At 39.9% G+C, this 22,190-nt stretch overlaps 1 protein-coding gene across 3 annotated transcripts in view; it reads left to right on the forward strand.

Annotated features, from left to right (window-relative positions):
- LOC115355829 (protein EFR3 homolog B) overlaps window positions 1–22,190 on the forward strand; it is a 47,575-nt gene that overhangs the window by 22,004 nt on the left and 3,381 nt on the right. For all 3 annotated transcript variants that reach the window (XM_030046733.1, XM_030046732.1, XM_030046734.1), the window contains 15 exons: window positions 4,583–4,704; window positions 5,400–5,549; window positions 9,596–9,730; window positions 11,683–11,761; window positions 13,058–13,193; window positions 13,348–13,509; window positions 15,084–15,195; window positions 15,313–15,364; window positions 16,409–16,581; window positions 17,306–17,381; window positions 17,485–17,646; window positions 18,008–18,139; window positions 18,960–19,027; window positions 19,302–19,429; window positions 21,950–22,041. In XM_030046733.1, the coding sequence (XP_029902593.1) occupies window positions 4,583–4,704; window positions 5,400–5,549; window positions 9,596–9,730; window positions 11,683–11,761; window positions 13,058–13,193; window positions 13,348–13,509; window positions 15,084–15,195; window positions 15,313–15,364; window positions 16,409–16,581; window positions 17,306–17,381; window positions 17,485–17,646; window positions 18,008–18,139; window positions 18,960–19,027; window positions 19,302–19,429; window positions 21,950–22,041 (1,779 nt within the window). The remainder of the gene's footprint in view (window positions 1–4,582; window positions 4,705–5,399; window positions 5,550–9,595; window positions 9,731–11,682; window positions 11,762–13,057; window positions 13,194–13,347; window positions 13,510–15,083; window positions 15,196–15,312; window positions 15,365–16,408; window positions 16,582–17,305; window positions 17,382–17,484; window positions 17,647–18,007; window positions 18,140–18,959; window positions 19,028–19,301; window positions 19,430–21,949; window positions 22,042–22,190) is intronic.

Genomic DNA, 22,190 nt, shown 5'->3' on the forward strand with positions numbered 1-22,190 from the left:
GATGAGCAGCCATCAAACCACAAAACGCATACTGTTATTCATGCGTCAATTTGTTTAGCTAATATCCAGTGACTATAATATTTGGTAGTAAGATTTAATTACAGTATGTTCAACTCTTATGTGCTACTGTTGTTTTATATTTAAAAAATGGGACACTATACCTCATTGTCTCAGCTGTTTAAACCCTCTAGAAACCACTAGACTGATGGCACGCCTTTATTTTGAAAGATTTTATGTCACCCTCTTAATAAAATTCTCTTTATTTCTTGTTATTTTTCTTTTTTTTTTGGAATAATTATTACAAAATAATTATAAATATTAGTCTTGTTTCTTGTTTTTTTTTTTTTGTTTTTTTTTTTTTAACTATTTTTTGCTATTTTTTGGTAATAGGGTATTACTTTTCTGGTACTTTATTGGGAATTGTATGATAGTTGTTTTGTTTTTAACTATTTTTTGGTAATTTCCGATCATTCTCTGATATTCTGCTGATATTTTACTTGCTAATATTCAGATCATGCCTTGCTAAGTTGTTCATGATCCTGTTTTTCCATTTGTGAAGCAAAACAAGTGAATTTGCTCAGGTTTCACAGGGTTAACGTGAGAAATCTGACATCAATTTATCATCAGTGATCTCTCTGTTAAATATATAATTTTGCAGGTATCAAAGAGTTGAATTCTGAATATTTGCAAAAACTTGAAATTTTGGTAAGTCACTTTAATGCATTTTAGTGAAGCATTACTGTATTTAAGACCTCAGTCGAACCACACATCCACCAACTTGTGTGTTTGTGCTGTTTTTCTGCGGGTTTCCCTGACTGTTCTCTACAACCTCTCAGCTGCCGAAACAATTTCCCAAAACAATTTCACAGAAGTGCTGGTAAAGTGTTGGGCACCCTGTGCAGCACTGAAGCAACACACAAGCAGCAATTTTCATGTCACTTACAGCCCAACTCACATCAGGAGAATGACTGAAATTTCCACATAACAACAAAATTACATTACTGTGAAAAGAGGCTACTGCGCTAAAAATGGTGGCAGGAATTGAACTGAGTGGTGCATTTCATTTTTTTAGGTCATGCAACAGTTGCTGGCTTAGTGAAAACGAGAGAGTGAATGAGACAGATGCCGGCAGTTTAGAGTGTGTGCATTCATGTCTGTGGGACTTGATGCGGGGTTATGTAATAGACTTTCTAAGGACTTGCAGTTTTGACAGATGGTTGCCAGTTACTGCAAAAGCCAAACACATTAAACATAGTAAATTTGCATTCAGTCTTAGGTAGATCAGCCTGTGTAAACAATTATTTTTGTCATTCAGGAATAATCAAAAACAGTAGGAAGGCTTATTTTACTTGTAAGAAGTCAGATAAACACACTCAAACTGGTAGTCATGGATATATCAAATGTGCTTTTAGCACCACATAAAATGCAACCCATTTCATTGGATTTAGGGTTAAATTGAAGCTTATCTAGTCAAAAGTTAAGTTGTCGGGGTACAGTATGCTTACTGTGCTAATATTAGAAATGTGTCAGCAAAATAGAGATGGCGATATTGTGAGAGACACTATTAGTGTTTGGATAAACAGAGGCACAATGCAGAAAGACAAGTGGTGGCAGACAGGGAAAGAGGGAGCGATGAGTATCTGTTCCTCTGATGTGGGAAGCTATCAGTGTTCTCGGCTGGGTCAGTGGAGGAGACATGAAAGAAATCAGATTAGCCGCAGACCACACTGGCAAAGCTCTCTAGTCATCTGCACAGATTGATGAGACCCACCAGTTCCTCGCTTATAATCTTCCTGCTGTCAGTCTCCCATGCATACTCATGTTCGTATTTAGGACAAATGCATGACCATTCATGCCCAAACATGCACACAAATTCCATATTGCAGTGCTAGTTTCTACAAGTAATAGTGGAATCTTGTCATAATAATGCTAATGTAATATAATTGCTTCAGATGTTGAAAAAGAAAAGAAATTGTCATCAACTCACCAAATCCAATTGTAATTTACCCTTTGAAGCCTGGGAAGACTCAGTTGATTTCTTTCAAAAACATTGGAAAAAAGGCAATTAGCAAATTAGCAAAATATAACTGCAATTCAAGTTCATTGGGCCCCTCGGAAGTTGCCCCTGGGCCCATGTAGCCCATGGCCTGGACCTACAATTTTGTATCTAATTCAGATGTTACGAGTTGATATTCCAACTAAATACTTTACTGATCTACATAAATATTTGTGCAAAATTTTATGGGATAATAAATGACCAAGGTTCCAATTAGCAGAACTATAGTTACCCATATTAAAGTGGGGTCTTTCTGTGCTTGACTTTTTGTAATATCATTGAGGCCTTTTCTTTTCTTGCACCAATGGAAAACAACCCAGATTTTACTCCCTCCTGTGCAGACCTTTGATTTAAGAGATGGCAGGAAAGTGGGAATAATACTCATAAAGGATCTGTTTTCATGGAACTATAATGAAATCATTGTCCCAGCTGAGGACAGAGTATGGACTAGAGCAGAAACACTTTTTTTTTTTTTTTTTTTTTTAGATATTTGCAAATTTGGAAGTTATATACATTCTGTTTAATAAAACAGAAGCTGAAATTGGCTTACCAGAGGAACTACTGTTAAAATATTTTTCAGTTAGAAAAAGGACACTAAGCATTTTTTTTTTTTTTTTTTTTTATTAAGAAGTTGACAGATGGGAGAAAATTAATACAAATGCCAGCGAGTGCATGGGGGAATTAGATCTCAGGACTGCAATAAACATAGAGGTGAAGTGACTTAGATGAAGTACAATCTAAGATTATTCATAAATTGCATATGAGTAAGGTTATAAGATCCAGGTATGATACCGAGCTTAGTTTTGGAATAATGTTAAAATTAAGGTTGATGGCAGGTTTGGATGTATAACAACATTAAATCCCATAGTATGCATTTTAGGATTAGATGATATTTCAAAACCTGTTGTAAAATATAAATATGTTTAAAGAATTTGTTGGTCTGTTGCAAGATTATGTATCTTTAAGATATGGATCAGTGATAAATGTCCTGATGTGTCATTGTGGTTTGAAAAATATCTGAATGTTATGCCATTTGAAAGGTCTTCATACTTGGATACTTAGCTTTCATACTTTCAAACGTTGGAGCAATTTCTACAAACCTGGAAGCCTGTCTTAGACAGTATAGGGAATAATTCATACATGTAGCTACCAGTCATTAATTAACATTTATGAAATGTGAAATTGAAGGTATAAATATAATGTCAAATATAAAGCATACCATCTTGGAAAATTTCTTAAGTACATCCATATCTTCAGGTAAATTGTTCACTGTTCACATCTGAATCACAGACTGTGTTACTGTGTCATCATTTAAGACATTTTTTTAAACCCTTTGAAACTAAAACAAAACTGCAATTTACCAGAAAAGAAGCAAAAAATCACCTGAAAATTAACTTAATAGCTTCTTATTTAAAAATGTTATTTGCTTTATGAATAGAACTTGCCATATTTCCATTTTTCACCATTATTGCACCTTTATTTGTATTTTATTATACATATGTAAATGTATTCAAGAATTTCTGTACTTTTAACTTTTATTTCTACTATTTATTGTTAACTTTCCCTCTTGCACCAACACATCAAGACACATGCACATGAAGCCATACACATGTGAGAATAGGCATGTATGTACAGCAGCTACCTCACAGCAGTCTGCCGTTTCTACTTCAGCCTGCACTGTCTCATCTGAAGCAGGCCAGTGTCAGAGTGAGAGGAAAGGAGAGGATAAAAGAGATTATCACCTCAGGGCTCAAGCCCCGCCAAGCTTTGACACACAAAGTGCCATTGACCTAAAGCCTCTCGCAGCGGAGCCTCAACCAGCACGCACCAGCTCTTCAGTACAGGCCTTGTTTCAATCACTTCGCGTCACTTGTTTGTGAAGTTTGTGTAGAGGAAAAACTTGGGCTTAAATCATACCTGCAAATGCTGATCTGAAAAGAAAGTTGCGGGGGGAACATGAGTTACAGTGGCTTATTGACCCTGGAATGGCCCAGTATGGGAATGATGATCTAGTCAAAGCAGTTTTTGCACACGGTTTTCAGATCTGTGGTTGTGACAAAACTTTTCTTTTTTAAACCTTGCATTTGGATTGACTGCATCACTTAGACTCAGACAGTTTTTTTTAATAGTATTGATGTATGGATGGAATTAGCTTCCTAACTGAATTTTCATCATGAAGTTTTTGCTTCAGATAGTATTCTTTCTGTTTCCAAGTAAGAGCCAGGTGTTAATTTATTAATCGGAGAGTGGTGTGAAGCTAAATGTCATTGTGTTTAAATGGTGACATTTTCTAACTCAGCTGGAGGCCTGCTTCTGCCCTATGCTTTTCACTCCTAATGATATGTTTTGATCCTCCTGTTTCTCTTTAATTTCATTTAGGAGATATTGAGCACGGTCATTTTTAATTAAAACAATTAATACACGTCTTTATTTCATGAGTAGGAGATGCTAGGATTTGTAACATCTGAAAGTATTTTTTCTCTTCTGTTTATCCATCTTCTCATCTCTCTCTTCTATTTCTCTCAGTTTGTGAAGTTTGCTAACATTGAAGAGGACACGCCATCGTACCACCGCAGCTACGACTTCTTTGTGTCTCGCTTTAGTGAGATGTGCCACTCGAGCTACGAGGACCCTGACATCCGCACCAAGTGAGTGGACAGGCGCCTGATAGAGTAGAATGCAGAATTATGAGGAGGCTGCTCTGCTTTGACCACTTCAAGAAGTCCTAATTTAGACTGTACCCCCGAGAGTTACTTCACTTCCTCTCCAAAAAGCAAAGTAATATCGTCACGTCTTGGAGAAAATAGACAACTCTTTGAACAGTTAAATATAGCAGAGACCTTCTGAAGATCAGTCAGATACAGAGGGACACAAACCAAAAAATAGACAAGAATGTTTTTTGCTAAATATACTGTGCAGTGTTATTTTTAATGTTGTCATCCATTTACTGATTAATTCTATTCTTAATTCTATTCTCTGCCAGGATTAGTATTGCAAAAATGAGCATGCTTCTTTTGAATTCATATAACTGCAGCAGTTCCTTCAGCTAAAAAGAAAATATGTTGACAGTTCCTCATCTGGCCTTATTGCTCAGCTGGACTGCAAAACATGCATATACAGAAAAATGACTCCCTCTGAAACTGCAAAACCTACTGGAACTGATGTTGGAATATATTTAGTTTACCTACCAGAGCAAAAATGACCCCTACCATCCATCTACTAGTAATTCTTTGAGAAACTGTCCATCCCAAATTATTTTATGGTATGGTTCACGATCATATCTCATTAACTGACTGATTAAAAACTGGCTGATTGATGCTGAATAAGTGTTTGTTTTCTCCAGGATCCGCATGGCAGGTATCAAAGGCCTTCAGGGCGTGGTGAGGAAGACGGTGAATGACGAGCTGCAGGCCAATATCTGGGACCCCCAGCACATGGACAAAATCGTCCCTTCTCTGCTGTTCAACCTTCAGTGTGGAGAGGGTACAGAAAGGTGAGGGATCATCGAGCAAGTGACAGTTTAAAGGGTTAAATATGTTGCCATGTATTAGGGGCAAATAACTGGGGCAATGAATGTTTGGAAACTCCCGAGTGTTTGATTTTTAACCTCCTTTTAGCAGCAGATGGGTCGGGTTTAATGCTTTGCATGGGTCAGATGGGCCATGGTAGTGCTTGACATTTCCACATCATTTTTGAGATCCAGGGCTCGAGATAGCATCATTGTACTCCGGTTTAGAAAATACGCAATATTAATACAAATTGGGCAGGAGAGGTTGAAGAAACCTCTCCTGCCCTCTCCAACCTCCTCTAATAATTGAAGACATTATCAAACATCCTTGATTGAGCACAGTAACCAGAATGGAATACCTCACTGTATGCTCACTTGGCCTGAAAATGGCTGCCCACAATGAAAACAGGTAGGAACTATGGATCAGTCTTGGTCTCTTCATTGGTTCATTGTTTGTTTCATCAGTCCATCCATCTAGCACATCCAACATCTCAGATACTATTGATCAGATTTGAATGAAATTTCAAGTAAGGGTGTGTCTTATGTGCATTGGTCCAATGGGGCACTGCAATCCTTGATAATTGGAAGAACCAGTCATTATAACCACATTTCAGATTTTATTGGCATGAAATTTTGCGAACTTATCCAACTATTTGTGCTGTACTTTTTTTTTTTTTTTCCGTGGACTATTTTTGGATTTTTCACCATCTGGCATTTCTTTGAAAACTTTTCCCTTTGGGACTTTTTCATCTATTGACTTTAAGTGATATTTTGGGTTCTTACTCACAAAGCAGTATTTTCAAAGTTTTACCCATCAGGTCCTTCCCTGTTGCAAGAACAAATGTTTCATTGGGACCGTTCTCCACAATGACTGAAGTGTACCTGGCCCAGTAAACAGTACCCAGTATCCTTTGTTTGTGATTTATTATCAACACACTTCATAGCCCTTCTACTTGCTAACTTGTGGAACTACTTTGTTTGATTTTGATATTTTATCAGACCCAAATTATAAAGCCAAATGTCACTTGCATCGCAACACAACAGGATATTAAGTCACGTTGAAATGAAAAGTGTTACTATAACAACAATGACAGGTAAGTTGTCAGTCGAAATTGTCAGTCATACCTCTTAAATTGCTTTGTAATTCAAAAGGATTGAATTGCAAATAGTATACAGTGTAACTATATATGCCAATGTGTGGTTGAACCCACTCAAGCATATTGAAACAAGCACAAAGAATCTTTTGTTCTGCTGTATGTGCCATACAAGAAGAGCAGATGTTTTTCACTGAAGGCAGATCTGTGGCTAAATATAACAGGCTCAGTTGTTAGCATGCTCACAGCCCTCGCATAATGCCATTTTACAGAAGGTTAAGTGTGTTGGTTTAAGTGTGATGACCCATTAAGGCTCACTGTTAACCTTCCATGCCTCATTCATAGAGAGTGGTGCAAGGGGCCATAGCCTTTTGCACTGTAGGTTATGGGTGTTTTGTGTTTTTAGGTTAGGCCATGTTTGTTCTGGCAGTCAAGCCAACCGACACCCATGCCATTCATCATCATTGTCATCACTGAGTGAATCCACTGACAGCCCTGCTCCCCTCGTGGGCATCTGTCCGCCCACCCACACATTCCAAGGACAAAGCTAGCGTGAAATGGAGACAAAGAATGTAAGAGATGGAGGGAAAACAAAAGATGGAGAATAAACAAATAATATGGTATGGCAGAAGATTAAGATGTATGTGTGAAGAAAAAGCAGTGGAGAGAGAAAGAGAGCGAGATAGAGAGAGAATGGGGGAGAAAGGGTAATGCAGAGTCGAGAGCCACCCACTCTGGGCAAGAATCCACATCCTGCGTTTCACTTTGACGTCATTGCTGAGATGGAGATGGGAGGGGAAAGATGAGGGAGTAATGAAAGAAACATGGAAAATCGGGGATGAGGGCCATGAAGAGAGAACGAGCGAATTTGTTGAGAGGCAGGCATGTCGAGAGAGAGAGATGGAGACAGACAGACAGACGCACAGGCACACCTTGAAATCTCAGCTTCTCTCCTCTCCATTAGCATTATGAGACTTGCCCCTGCTGTGCCCCCTTCGCACCTCCTCGCAGTGAACTCAGCTATGTTTTTACAGCCACAAAGACCACAGCAGTTATTACAGAGTCTCATTAAATTCACAGATGGTGCTTTTCTCTCATCATTAATTCCTCATGCGCTTGTAAAGGTCATTTAAAGGTGAACTTCCGGCACAGTTTTAAGTCTAGACTAGACAGTTCAGATTTTTTTTTTTTTTTTTTGGAAAGTTTGTTTCTAGAAGTACTAAAGGACTAACCTTTTTCTGAATTGAGAAATTTAAATCTTTTCTTATCTTACTTTTAAAATATAACTACCATCATTGGTTATAGTATCAATTATTTTAACAATTTTAGATGGGGGAAAGTTCCCTTCAATGGCAGGAGGCTAGCAGCATTTGAAGCATCCAGCCAGAATCCAGCACTAACAATGAGAGAAAGATGGCACCACTACTGTCTAACAGCTAAGCGGGCAAGTGAAATAATATAAAAGTTTTCAAAGTGGATGAACTATCCTTTTAACTTAAGGAAGGAGCCACCTAGAGAGAGGAAGAATGACGAAAGCGAATTCATTTGGCCAAAATGTTTTCATTAATTAAGAATAAAACTTAAGAGTTTTGAAGATGGTCATATCACCATCAAATACAGTCGTATTTGATGGTCCAGTGATCTGGCGGCATTATTCCCATGACACATCGGGCAGCATCTGGGAAATCAAAGTCTTGGGATTCTTGAGGGCATATGGTTGCAAAGATGGAAACTTGACTCGACACAGGAAACCTCACCCGGCCCGGATATGGAAATTGACCATTTGATAGCTCTGTCTTGATTCTGTGCATGGTACTGCATGGCCTTTATTAGTGGGAGTGATTTGTCCGGTTAATTTTGATAACAGATGAAACTTCGTCATGCTAAGTCGTTATGCAGCCCCATGCATTTGGCAGCAGCAACTGTGCAGTAATGGGTCTTTTAATGCTCGTAGATGTTTGGGGCTGCATGCACCCCACACTGAGCGGATCAGCATGTGCCTGTCCTTCGCTGAGAAGCGTGGCTTTCCTGCTGAACCCCATTCGTAATAGGGGATTGAAGATTGCAATTATTTCCTGTGAACGTGAGGAATTCCCAGTAAGATGGTATTTATTAAGTCACTGCCCTCACTCAGTCACGGCCCTGGCGGGTCGGGACTATATTTATCTATCTGTCTGTCTATCTGTCTATCTATCTATCACAATATTTATAATTTTGCCACCACCACAGTGGATGCCAAATGGAGTAATCAAGATGTGATTGAAGTGCAGACTTTCAGCTTTAATTTAAGGGGTTGAACAAAAATATGGCATTAACCTATAAAATACATATATATAGTGATAATAAAAGATTTAAAAAAGACAGGAAGCCACAGAACCTGAACCGCAACAGTGTTAGAATAGAAAAAGTTATGTTGTTAATAAGTAATGCCACCACTGGAGGACCACCCGAGGCCAGTCCTGGCTAAGACGGTCTTATGGCAGAGGCTTTAAGTATGCATGAGAACCAAGAAAGGCTTGGTCCAGTGTGTGTGCAGAGAGCATGCTCATATCCATGCAGATACACACCCTTAGACAGGGGCATGTCCGCCCATATCTTGCTAACACGTGCAATACAGTCACCACAGTCACTTAACTTTCACTGCAAACAAACAGCAGAGGAAGAAGTCGACTCGTGCAGAAAGCCTGCAGTAACACCGCTGTCCAGTGGGTGATTTTGTGCAAGAAAAAGAATGTGTGGAACTGGTAGTGTTATTGATGCAAATTGATTTCAAGCCCCGGCCTCTGCTCTCTTTCTCCCTCCCCTCTCTGTCTTTATCCCTCATCATCTTTCTCTCTACCCACCTCCCATCTGCCCATTTCTCTCCCTCCTGCTTAATCTCCTCATCTCCTCCCCATTTTGCTCCTATTCTTCCTCACCTGCATCTCTCCCCACCAGCCGCTCTCCCTCTCCTCTGCAGGCATCGGAGAAGGAGAAGGAAAGCCCGGTGGAACTGACGGAGCGCTGCTTCAGGGAGCTGCTGGGACGCGCCGCCTACGGCAACATCAAGAATGCCGTCACGCCCGTGTTAATGTGAGCCCAACCCGCAAACGCTGCTATGCACGACACCTAAACTGAGATCTCCTCATCTTTTATTTATGTTTGTTTGCTTGTTTGCTGCGTCACAGCATTTGCAGCATTCCATTGATTGGCCTACAGGGGGCGCTACAGTCATAGGTCACAACAAGGTGACACATTGTGTGTGTTGTAAGAGAACAACCTTTTAACTGAATGCATGTTTGATCTTGCTTCGAAGGTTCTGCAGTTATTGTACTTTTCTCGGTATTTCATCATTTTGCAGGACATTGTTCCCTGTACTTTCCTTGCTTTTTCATGTTCCCTTCTTGTCTTTTTCTTTTTCTTCTTGTCTTTTCGGACTTCGCCGTCTTTGTTGTCCGTCATGCCCCTCTTTTCCAGTGTGTATTTAACTTTGGTTTTCTCTGTGAGCTTGGAGATCAGCATCTTTCTGTTTGTGTCTTCATCCAGTTGGTTGCTCTGTATTATTTTTCCTATGTTGTGTATTCATCTATTCTCTGTCCTTCTTGGCTTCATGCCCCTGGAACTAAGTTTATATATTTAATTATTCCTCCTTTATGTATTCCTGAAGGTGGTAGTGCAATGAGATTTGCTTGCTGTTTCTTTGGGTACAATATTATACTTGTAAATTGTTTCGGTTCTGGCTGGCATAGTGCCTCTACGTCACAATGACTTTGAATATCACGTTATGTTTGTGTATATTCTACGAACACATTAGGCTGCTATCTAGCCTGGTTTTTACATTTATATAACCTACTGATTGCAGACAGCCAGATATGAAAAAGGCTAGCAAAAATAAATATGAGATGTTATAGTTTAACTGATGACCAAGGTAAAAATTGATGATAATACTCTTGGATACCCAGTAGTGATTGTTTATGTTGCTTTCCTCTCAGTCCTGACTCCGTCTGTGTGCCTCTTCAGTTGCATTTTTCTTTAGCAATCACACATTGAATTGATCTGTCTTTCAATCTGTATATTTTCACTTTTTTCCCCCCTCAATTTTCCCCTTAATTTGTCTCTGTCGTCGTGTGCAGTGTGAGACCAGCTCTTTCAGCACTTCACCTCGTCCATTTATCACTGTCTCTGCTGCTCTCTGTTTCCTGCTCTGCTCATTTATCTTGCTCTAACCCTGCCTCTGTTTGTCTCCGCACACAAGTGCAGGGCTCCCAGTTTAGTAATGGGTATTAGATAATCCTGATTGTTTGCTGGATACTGCACTCACAATCATTAGCATTGATTTAGCAATTTATTGCATCTTTCTGCCCTCATATCAACATCCTGAATATTTGGAACCACAGGTAACTTTACAAGGAAGACGATGGCTTGAAATATCGCTATATTTTATGATTATTTACTGTAGAGAGCAACATTGCAGTGTTTTAAGTCCACGCCACCCCTGCCACCCACTCTTGTGACCGAGGACTAGCACAGAGAGGTCAACATTGTTTATACCATGTCAGGCAGTACAATATCTGCCACACATCATCAAACTCAAGCTGTATTTACTTAATGGATTAATGCAGCAGGAGGCTAACAGTTAGCATTTGGAGCATCCAGCCAGTATCCAGCACTCTAACAATGAGAGGAAGATAGCAACACTACTGTCCTACAGAACAGCTAGGAGGGGAGTGAAATAATAATACATTTTTCAAAATGGCTGAACTGTCTCATTCAAAATGGGCTTAGGCTACCAAGAAGAGCACATGAGAGACCTAAGATGCAGAGTATGTGCAGTATATAGTATATGCAGATGTTTTCATAGATCATACTTCTTAAATTCCTTTCCTGTGCTCCTGCATTTTTTGTTTTCTAGTGATTAGTACAAGCAATTCCTTACATTTTTGTGAATGCAAAAATGTACATGCAGAGGCCTCTGAATGTGCTCTGATGCCGTTTACATTTACTGTACCATCCACTCATCTCTCCGTCTCTCTTTATCCCTCTAGGCACTTAGATAACCATTCTCTATGGGAGGGGAAGGTCTTTGCAGTGCGTTGCTTTAAGATCATCATGTACTCCATCCAGGTAAGCCACACATTGCTTCCATCCTTTTCTCACGTCCTTTTCTCCTCGTCTTCAACACTATTTGTATTTGTATTTATATTTGTTTTAATTCAGATTCAGAGTCAGGAAAAAAGCGGGCGTGGCTTAACCTGAAATAATTTATTATTTTTTTTAATTGTTGGATTTTAACCACAAATAAATATAAAATGACTGAATGTCCTGCTTATTAAAACTACTGTATATAGGTTTAGTAAACCCACTCTAACAACTATGTATTCTGTGACTATGTATCAAAAGAAATATAAAATTATTAAAAAAATGTTCTGCACCTTGACTCTACGAAATAGCCAAAATGGCGTTATCCTTGGCAAGTAAACTCAGATTGTTAAGACATTGCATGTATTATTTAAAGCCAAATTTAAAGATAAATGTTTGGGAGAGAGATTTATTCGGCAGAGAGCCATTATTCGTTACTTGCCGGACATGGCTTATATATGGGTTCAATATGCACAGCACAATATTTTTTTTGGCTTTTCTGCTTTATTTGACAGTCACAGTTTAGAGGGGAGCTATCAGCTTTTAGAAATTGTTTGAGTCTACTGCCAATCATTTCTGTTGGGTGAGACGGTGAGGCTGGCGACCGGAGGAGAAAGTATGAAGCTAGCAGTATAGTAGTGAATGTAGCACAGCAAGGATCACATGGTTCACTACGACTAAATGGAGTCTTCAAGAGTCTTCAAGATGCAAACCAAGTTCCTGTGTCTCTTGCTTTAAGTGACAGGGTTAGCAACAGTGGGTTTGCCCAACTTGACCTGGCTCACTTGAGGTGAACTAGCCTTTAATGTGGACCACTTATTGTCATTTTAGTGACAATCTCAGCTGTTTCTAAAGAGAGAATGTAGAAATGTCTGGCTGCTGAGTCTCTCCTGAGACCCCCGCCTAAGGCCAATATATCAGCATTCGCCGGTTGTTGAGCTGATGGTCTGTGGTGGGGACATTTTGACATATCACCCAGCCCTAGGAGAAACATGATATAAACCCACTGCAGAATTCATGTTCTCACAATTTTTCCAACTATAAGTAGTTCAGGAAGTGAAATAGGTGTTTGCAAATTGAATTTGGGCCTTCTCATCAAGCCTTTTCCTCATAGCTGAAAAATGCAAAGTGCTTTATTTCCAGCCTGAATGACTTGAATGACTTAAGTTGCAATCCACTCCTCCCTTACTTTTCACTTCCTCCCTTTGTTGTTTTCATTGGTTTGTCGATTGTCGATTAATTTATTTTTTCCCCTTTATTTCCTTCCCTCTCTCCTCCTAGTCGCAACATTCTCACTTGGTAATCCAGCAGCTCCTCGGCCATCTGGACGCCAACAGTAAGAACTCAGCCACAGTGCGAGCTGGGATAGTGGAAGTCCTGCTGGAGGCAGCCGCCATTGCAGCCAGCGGCTCTGTGGGTAAGGAGACATGCGCAAGCAGGCTCAAGAATAATGCAAAAATAATTTATTTCATTTAAAATCTGACTACATGTAGATGAAAAGGTTACGACTCAGTTGAAATCATTGATTGTGCACTCTGTGTGCGTGCGTGTGTGTGTGTGTGTTTGTCCAGGCCCCACGGTGCTTGAAGTGTTTAACACCCTGCTGCGGCAGCTCCGTCTGAGTGTGGACTACGAGCTGACCGGCTCCTATGATCCCACCAGCAACATCGGCATCAAGATCATCAAAACTCATGAGGAGAGGCAGCTGCAGGAGGCTGTCATCAGAACTATTGGTTAGTCTGTGCGTGTGTGTGTGTGTGTGTGCACGTGCGCGTGCGTGCATGTGTGTGCGTGCTTGTGTATGCGTGTGCAGTGTTTCCCACAGGCTGACAGCAGCAGCACTGTTAAGTGGTAACTGCTCACTTGCCTACTGTTTGTTTGATTGGAGGATATCTCAGGACATGCTTGTATTCCATGTAAGATTGCTTTAAAACATCTTATTTAAAAGGTGTGGAATATGATGCTCTGGTTTTGTTGTTGTTCTTGTGTGTGCATTGTTGTTAAACCAGAGTCAAGACAAATCAGGGTCCTTTTTGTAGGACAATCTGTTCTCAGGAGTGTGTCGCCAGAACCAGAATTACAGTTACACTCATCCTTCCTGTCTCTGTGGATTAGAGGCCAGAGGAAGCTCTTAGCAGGTTGTGAACACTAGAGATGAAGGAACTGCACTTTTTAAAAATATATCCACACAGGTGTCATCTCTCCATAGCTCGACAAGTCAGATCCATGAAATGCTGAGCAAAGTACACCTCCCATAAGGTGTAAGGAATTTCAAGTAATCGTTCAAGTTCTTCTTCCATGCATGGGAAAAATGGCTCTTTGCCATGCTTCATTTTTTTTTGTCAGCATACATATGTCGTGGCCAAAAATAAACCTGCTACATACCATCCAGGTAAGATGAATACTGTAATTCAGTCATCCCTGGCCTGCTGGGGATTAATTCTAGTCACAGGTTAAAATGCCCTTTTACACTGGAATGACTCAAATTGATTTATGAGTATCATCAAGGTTTGAAATAAAAGTAATTATCTACAACCTTTTGATATAAATATATGTACATTTGGATACTCTCTATCAACCTATAACCAGTTCATGAAAGCTTTTACTTTGGCTAAACTCCTGTGAGGGTGCACGGTTTGTCCCCTGGAAAAATCTGACATGCTTTATGTTTATGGAAGCAACAACGGTGGCTTGTTTGTGATAAAGGTGAGATAGTAGAATAAATATAAGAGATAACTCACCATCAGTACTGAGAGTCTTTGTTGTTGTGCAGAGCTTATGCATACAGAGTGCAAAACACTGGAGCAATAACCACTTTTTACCAAAGGTGTCGCCCAAACCAAGAAAAACATGAATCTGGTGGATTTACCACTTCAAATTTAATCAAGGACTCCATATTCCAGGTTTAACTAATCTGAAGTTAAGATCTGTTTTGGAAAGACACCCTTTAAGATATTCTGGATTAATGCGTAGTCCTGTCTTAATCAAATTCCTGTCTGGGAAAAGTTAAAGTTTATAGTTAAAGTGGAGTACTGCAGCAGAATTTATTGAGGGTGTGATGTTATTGAGAGGTTATCATCTGGACTACAGGTTAATCTGCAGTAATTACTATTCTTTTACTATTTTTTTTATGTGTGTGTGTGCATTTTGTTCTGATTTATATGTATCTTGTTTTTGATCTCCATCCTCCTCTGCCCCAGATTCATCCTTGTTCCTCTCTTCTCTTCCTTTTTCTTTCTTTGTCACATCCTCCTGTTTTCCCTTTGTCACTGATGTTGTTTTCTCCCTCTCTGTCTGTCTGTCTCAGGTTCATTTGCCAATACTCTGCCAACATACCAAAGGTCAGAGGTCATGCTCTTTATCATGGGCAAGATCCCTGTGCCTGGGGTTCACCCAGCTCTGGTTTCCACAGCCTCTGGGTGAGATGCTCAGACATGTTTAAATGCACATACTCTTTTCTGCTCCACACATAAACACACCCCAATCACACATCATCTTATGCCACATTGAGTTTGACTTAACTCTTTTCTACACAGGCCTGAGGGAACCAGGATGATTCAGGTCATGCTGCTTAAGTCCTTGGTCCAGGTAAATTTTGTGATTATCATGCTAGTTAGAATGTGTGTAAAATGCGGTTCCTTTATGACCTTGAATCAGCGCAGCGCAAAGTTTTCAGGTTGTGGTTTGGAATAGCATTTTATTTTCATATAGATGTGACAGAGAGAGAACAGGTGTGTGCTGGAGTCTGTCCTTTTCCAGGTAAAGTTTGAGCCAGAGCTAGAGGACACAGATGACAGGGACAGGAGAGCTAAAGCAAAGGTGAGAGAGAGAGAGAGAGAGAGAGAGAGAGAGAAAAACCAAAGACAAAGGCTTTGCTCAGACTGCATGCAAATCTGATTTTGTTTCTCAAATGTAGGACTGACTGTCCACACTATAATTTGCAAATGATGAAATGAGAAAACACTGAATCCTAGAAATCTAACAAAATAAGAAGGAATCAGTGGATTTAAACAAAAATAAGAAAATATTTGTTCATCGCTTTCTGCCTCTAGCCCATTGTCTCACACTACAGTTCATTTTATTTGTTTATTTTTTTTAAATTCCTGATGCTCCGGATGTAATGCCACTATCATGCTTCATATCAGCAGTGATGTAAATTACAGTTTGAAACCTTGTTTGTGTGGGCAGAGTGGTGAGACTGAGATGCATTTGTAGAAAGTTTAAACCACATACAAATCTGATCTGCAAAATTGGTTTCCATATGTTTTTTTGCTGGTATGCCAGAAATCAGAATTGGACTGGCAACTTGAACAAGGCCAAAAAAAGACACAGACAAAATAGATAAACAAAGTACATCTCTTTGCTTTCTTTTCCACCAGAGTAGTGGATGTCAAGTTCAGGATATCAGTGATATGTTTTGTTCTTTCTAGGCGAGCAAGAATGTGTTTTGAAATTGTTGGATTTTGGCTTGTAGCCTGAAAAAACACAAATTTTCTGTTGGAATGTGCAGAAACTGTTATTTTAATAGTTTTTCTCAGAAGTGCGCACCAGCTGTCTGGCTAGCACCTATTAGTCCTTTTTGCCATTGAAATATTGTGCTCCCTTTCTAGTTAATGTCCATTTGTCTCTCAGGTGACAGCAGGCTTCCAGACCACCAACATGCTGACGGCCCTCCCCAGCTCCTTCCTGGAGCCGCTGCTCTCCTTCTCTCTGACCGAGGATCCAGAGGTTCGCCTGCTGGTGCTCACCATCCTCCTCAGCCTCATTGACCGACACGACAACAGGCCTAAGTTCTCCACCATAAGGTGTGTGAGTTTACGTGTGTGTGTGTGTGTGTGTGTGTGGATTTCGGGCAGCTATATGAGTAAGTATTTTCTGATATTGGACATGCTTACAAACCTTCCATTATACATTTGTAGATTGCAAGTTAGTGCCAAACATCTTTAGAATTTGGGGGAGTCGGGTATTTTTCATTATTATGTCATTAGTAATAAATATAATAATAATACTAATAGGGAAAGTTCCAAACATGATTACAAACAACAGGGTTTTTGTAGTTTTGGCATAGATCTTGCAGTCTGAGTTAGGTCTTTTTGAATAAAACTAGTTCTTCTCAACAGATAGACACTATATTGTCAGTGAAACTGCATGCTCAAAGTTTCTGGATTTATTTATATTGTACAAAACTAAAAACTCCTTTCCGGAAATCAAGTCATCTTCAAAAGCATAAGGCAGTTAATCTGTGGCTCTTTCAAATGCCATTTAATACATATTTTCAATCACTGTAGCCCTCTCAAAAACAGTCGCTTAAAGTGGGCAGGGCTACCAGTGCTGTCAGCCTATCACTTGCGAATGGCTCATCGGTAACGAGTGAATGTGTCCTAAATGGCTGATTAGATTATAGTATTTTTCTTTCATTAAATGTCCCTGTTATGGTTAATCACTTCATCATACAAATTTGCCACAAATTATGAAAATACCCTCCTTTCATTAAAACTGCTGTGTGTGTGTTCCTGTCTTTCTGTACAGCATCATCTCTGATATCTCTGTGCTCAAGCTCAAAGTTGACAAGTGCTCCAGACAGGACAACCTGTTCATGAAGAAAGTAAGCCATCCTCCATCACCATCATAAGTCAGGCTTGGTATCAATGCATGTCAGTACAGACTCTGATTTTCCCTCGATTCTCCCTGAATCCCTCACTCCCCAGCATGGCCAGCAGCTGTACCGACACATCTACCTGGGCTGTAAGGAGCAGAGCAGTGGGCGGCAGCACTACGAGACCCTCTACACCCTGTTGGCTCTTCTCAGCATGGAGCTGGCCAACGAAGAGGTGGTGGTGGACCTCATCCGCCTGGCACTGGCCCTGCAGGTATCAATGCAGGCACACTCACGTTATTGTAGGAGAACTTCCATCCATGTGTGGATGAGGTTCTCCTTTTTCCAGTGATAGATCCTGATCAAACAATTACTTTCATTTATACAGCAGCTGGCCCAAGTGCTTTAAGAGGACATCAAAACAAGTATTATGAAATATATTAAAAAATGTTTAAAACTTAAAATAAATAAAGCACCAAACAATAATAAATTATGCCATATAAAAAATGGACCCAATCAAAAACACTGTTCAGAAATGCATTTAAAAAAAGAAATTTCATAGATGATGTTTATTTTGTAAGCCCCCAGTCTTCAGTGTGGCTGTTTTGGCTGATGTCCTTGTGTTTCTGGCTTAGGACCTGGCCCTGTCGACAGATGAGTCTCTGCCGATTTATAACCGCTGTGCTGTCCATGCCCTCGCTGCTGCCTACCTCAACCTCATCTGCCAACTCACCACGGTCCCAGCCTTCTGCCAGCACATCCATGAGGTCAGGGACTGTGGAATGTGTTAGTGTGTGGATACCGTGACACTTTGTCTAAAGGGATGGTCTGGCCAGTTAAAAAAGTGGGATTTTCTTATTTAGTATTATTCATGAATTCTGTCTTCATCATCCATCAGGATTTGAGAGTTCCTGAAGGTCAGTAACTGTAATCAAGTGCAGTTTTAAAGGCTGCATTAGTATATATTCCAGCAGGACTGAGTGGGCAATCCCTTAGGGTAAAGATACTGTATTGTTGTAACACTGTTATCACCCAACCAGATGTCACGTTGTAAAAGTGAAAGTGAAAATACCTGGAAATAGCACTGCAGCAATATGTCAGCAAATGTTTTTGTAGCTCGAGCTTACTTTCTAACAGCATCCACTTTACACTGATGTGATGTAACTAAAGCTCTGTATTTACATGGATGCCTTTGCTAGGTCTCGCCTCTTCTTGTCTTCTTAATCCTCAAGCATACTGTGCTAACAAGGTAATAATGAGCTGAGACTATTGTTTGTTGAAGCTAATGAAAAATAACAGGTGCGGTAGAAGAGTCAATCAGATGGGGACAGGAGGAATAAAAACTGAGGTTGTGTTCTGATTGGCCGCTTCACTCTTATGTGTGAAAGTCAGTTTTTAATCCCCAGCAGAACAGCTGCAGAAATGAACCTCGAGGCCTCTATCTGCATATAGAACGGATTTCAGATTCTCACTGTTTCATGATGTTTTCTGCAACCATTATTGACAATAAAAACCATTTCAGTGAAAAAATTATATTTTTTAGTTTGCCATTCTTTTGATGAACTGCCTTTCTCTTCTCTCCCTAAGGTGATTGAGGTGAGACAGAAAGAGAGTCCCTACCTTTTGCCTGAGGATGTCTTCATAGATAATCCCAAGTATGTGCCCACTACATTGACACCTCTATTCTTCTTAAACCTAGATACTGTACTCCTATTCACTCATGTCTTAGCCTCATATATTTTTGCTTTTTTGATGAATCTGGATGAAAGTCATGGATAAGAAGTTTCTTCATTGAGATTCCCAATCTCTGACCATTACCATATGTAGGTAATCCTTCATGGCAGATGCATTTTTTTTTTCAGAATTTTTTTTAATTCTGTCTCCTATTTTCCCACCACCCCCACCACCACACATCCCTTTATTTCTCAGGCTGCCTTCATCACTGGAGAAGGCAGAAGGGGATGTGTTGTTCTTGCAGTCCAAGATCACTGAGGTCCTGGGAGGCAGCGGTTATAACACAGAGAGACTGGCCACACCCTACGTCCCTCAGTACACTGGTAAGGAGCGCTTAGGATGAGCCTCACATGTTGTATTCAGGGTTCCCACAGGTCCTTCAGTTTTGAAAAATCTGTTTCAGACTGGGAATGTCAGGGAATTTAAGAAATTCCTGTGACAAGTCATGGAATCTCATGGAATTGTCTGGCTCACTTAATTCTGGTGGAGATCCCAAGGTTTCCAAAGATCCCAAACATGTGCTGCTGTATTCCATGGCAGTGTACGTAAAATGATACACGAGACATGAAGATCGTTTCTATTTCATGTTATGATGCAGCCATGAAAGACTGGTATCTTAGCTTTGAATTTTTCACTCAGTTTAAAAAACAAAAACAGCAACTACTTAGTCACCAAATAAAGGATGAGTTTTCTTTGTACTCATATTCACTTCACCCGCAGATTAAAACATTAATAAAGCTCAACAAAACCCCCGAATCTGAAGTATGATTAAAATTTTGATCAAAGATTTTTTTTTTTTTAAATCCTAAAGATAAAACACTCAAATTTATATAGCTCTAACATAATAAACCTCAACTAGACCTCTAAATCTGAAGTGTGATTAAAATTTTAGTCAAAGATTAAAAAAATAATAATGATGATAAATAAAAAAACACTCATATTTATATAGGTTCTGTAAATTCAATATCGTGGAAAGCCATGGAATTTTCAATTTGACATAGTTGGGGGAAGCATGAACATTAGTGGAGATGAAGGCTGGTACTTGTTTTTGAGTGTTCACTTTTCAAATGTGATGAAGTGCTTGAATTCTTTCAAGAAACAATAAAAACGTAGCTGTTCTCTCCATGTAAATAATGGACTGAGAAATATGTTTCATCTATATTGCCTTCATCAGGGTGCTACATTTATATGATGTGATATTTTATCGATCCCTGTGTGGAAATTCAGTGTTGAGAAGTGAACCGCAGCCTTGAAGCTTGAAGAGATTCAGTATGTTATTAAAGGACTCTTCAGCATGGCAGATCCTTACTAATATTGGTCATCTCCTTCAAGGACTTTCTCTTAAACTCCAGGGTCAGCGAGCTTTTCAGTATCCCATGCCAAGTTACAGTATTTTCCAATTCTTCCATTCTGTTTCAGTTTACATAACTGCTTGCATAACTCGTCTAATTCCATATGTCAACACTCGGCAATGCACACACACAAAGGGAAAAGACGCAGAAGAGATAGGGAGAGGCAAAAAGGGAGGAAAAAAATATCCCCGCTTATTACTCAGCAAGATCAATCATCACAGAACACATTTTTAGCTTTGCTTAAATGTATCCGTGTTGTTAGAATGCAGTAAATTTTGTTTCACTGAGATCATCTTACTCACTGATTTAGTGTGATCCTTGTCCCAGATTATCTGTGTTAGTCATGATATCTGTCATGTTTGCGTTTCATAATTGATGATCTACAGCCGCACAGATTCCTCCCAACTATCCACTGTTAACCGGCTACGCCTGGGACACTTTAACAAAACATTGTAAACTTGTTCAGGCTGTCCAACCTCTTCCAACCACATTTCCCAATGATCATATCCAAGAACCTTGGTCATTGTCGGCTCTTTCCATTGTTTCGTGCAGCTCCTTGAAGGCCGATGCCCACAGTTAGGATGCATCATGCTAAATCTGCTGCATGTCAAACTCCTCATTTCCCAGGCATCGAAACAAAAGGCGTGTTGTTCTCACTCTCAACTTTTGGGTTTATCAGAGGCACGAACTCCAGTGGTCACATGTACATGCTTACGTCAAGAGGACTGACAGATTGATGGGCTCAGGGCTCTGTTAAGTAAGGGTTCACTTCGAATGTCCCATGAATCCACTCCAGTTTTGGACACAAATACCCTCTATGTGTTAAATGGAGCTATATTGGCGCAGCTGTAGGTTCAAGGTTGCTGATGATGTCAGACAAGAACATGAGTTTCACAAGCTTTTCATTTTCTAATTCAAACTGATCAGACTCCTTTCTCCCAATGGTGAGGCCTCCATCCAAACACATAACTAACTGTTCCACAACCTTTTTATGTCTGGCAATTGGCTGTGCAACTTTATAGCCGTCCTCAATAGCTTGTTTTTTCACGCCACGAATAGTTTTAAACCCTTGGCTCTGCTTTTTATTCTTGGGCTCCGCCGTGTTGATTGCTTAAGCTTTATCTGCCTCATTTGTGAAGTCTTGTTAAAAGGTAACTTGTTGTGTGGCAAACCAAGACAACAGAAAACACCATTTAGGTAACAGACTTCTCTTTGTTGCTGCCCTCAGAACCATCCACACTCGCAGCAAGTCACTTTTTGCACTTGTTTTTAAAAACAGATCTGTGCCGTGAGATGACATGAGCTGGTTGCCAACCTGTGTTCCAGGCCGCCTTACAGCTTGTACACTCCCATGTCCACTTGATGAAAGCATACAATCAAACACACTGATGAAAAACAGTGTTTATTCATGGATGAAACAGTGTAGATTCTGTCATTTTAAACAGGAAAAAGACTGTTTGCTCGGTTTGCTCAGCAACCCTTATATTTCAGATGAAGACCGCCTGTCCAAGAGAAAGAGCATCGGAGAAACCATTTCACTGCAGGTGGAGGTAGAGTCCCGTAACAGTCCAGAGAAAGAGGAGGTGAGGATAGAAGCAATTTATATATATATATAAAAAAAGAGTGGTTTGCACATCTTGACTTTTATGGAGTATTTGATGCCCAGATGTTTCGAGGAGTTTTGGCCACATTTGAGCTTTACTTGACTCAAATAGCCCAATACACCCTTTCA

This window comes from Myripristis murdjan, chromosome 24 (assembly GCF_902150065.1).
Source record: "Myripristis murdjan chromosome 24, fMyrMur1.1, whole genome shotgun sequence".
NCBI lineage: Eukaryota > Metazoa > Chordata > Actinopteri > Holocentriformes > Holocentridae > Myripristis > Myripristis murdjan.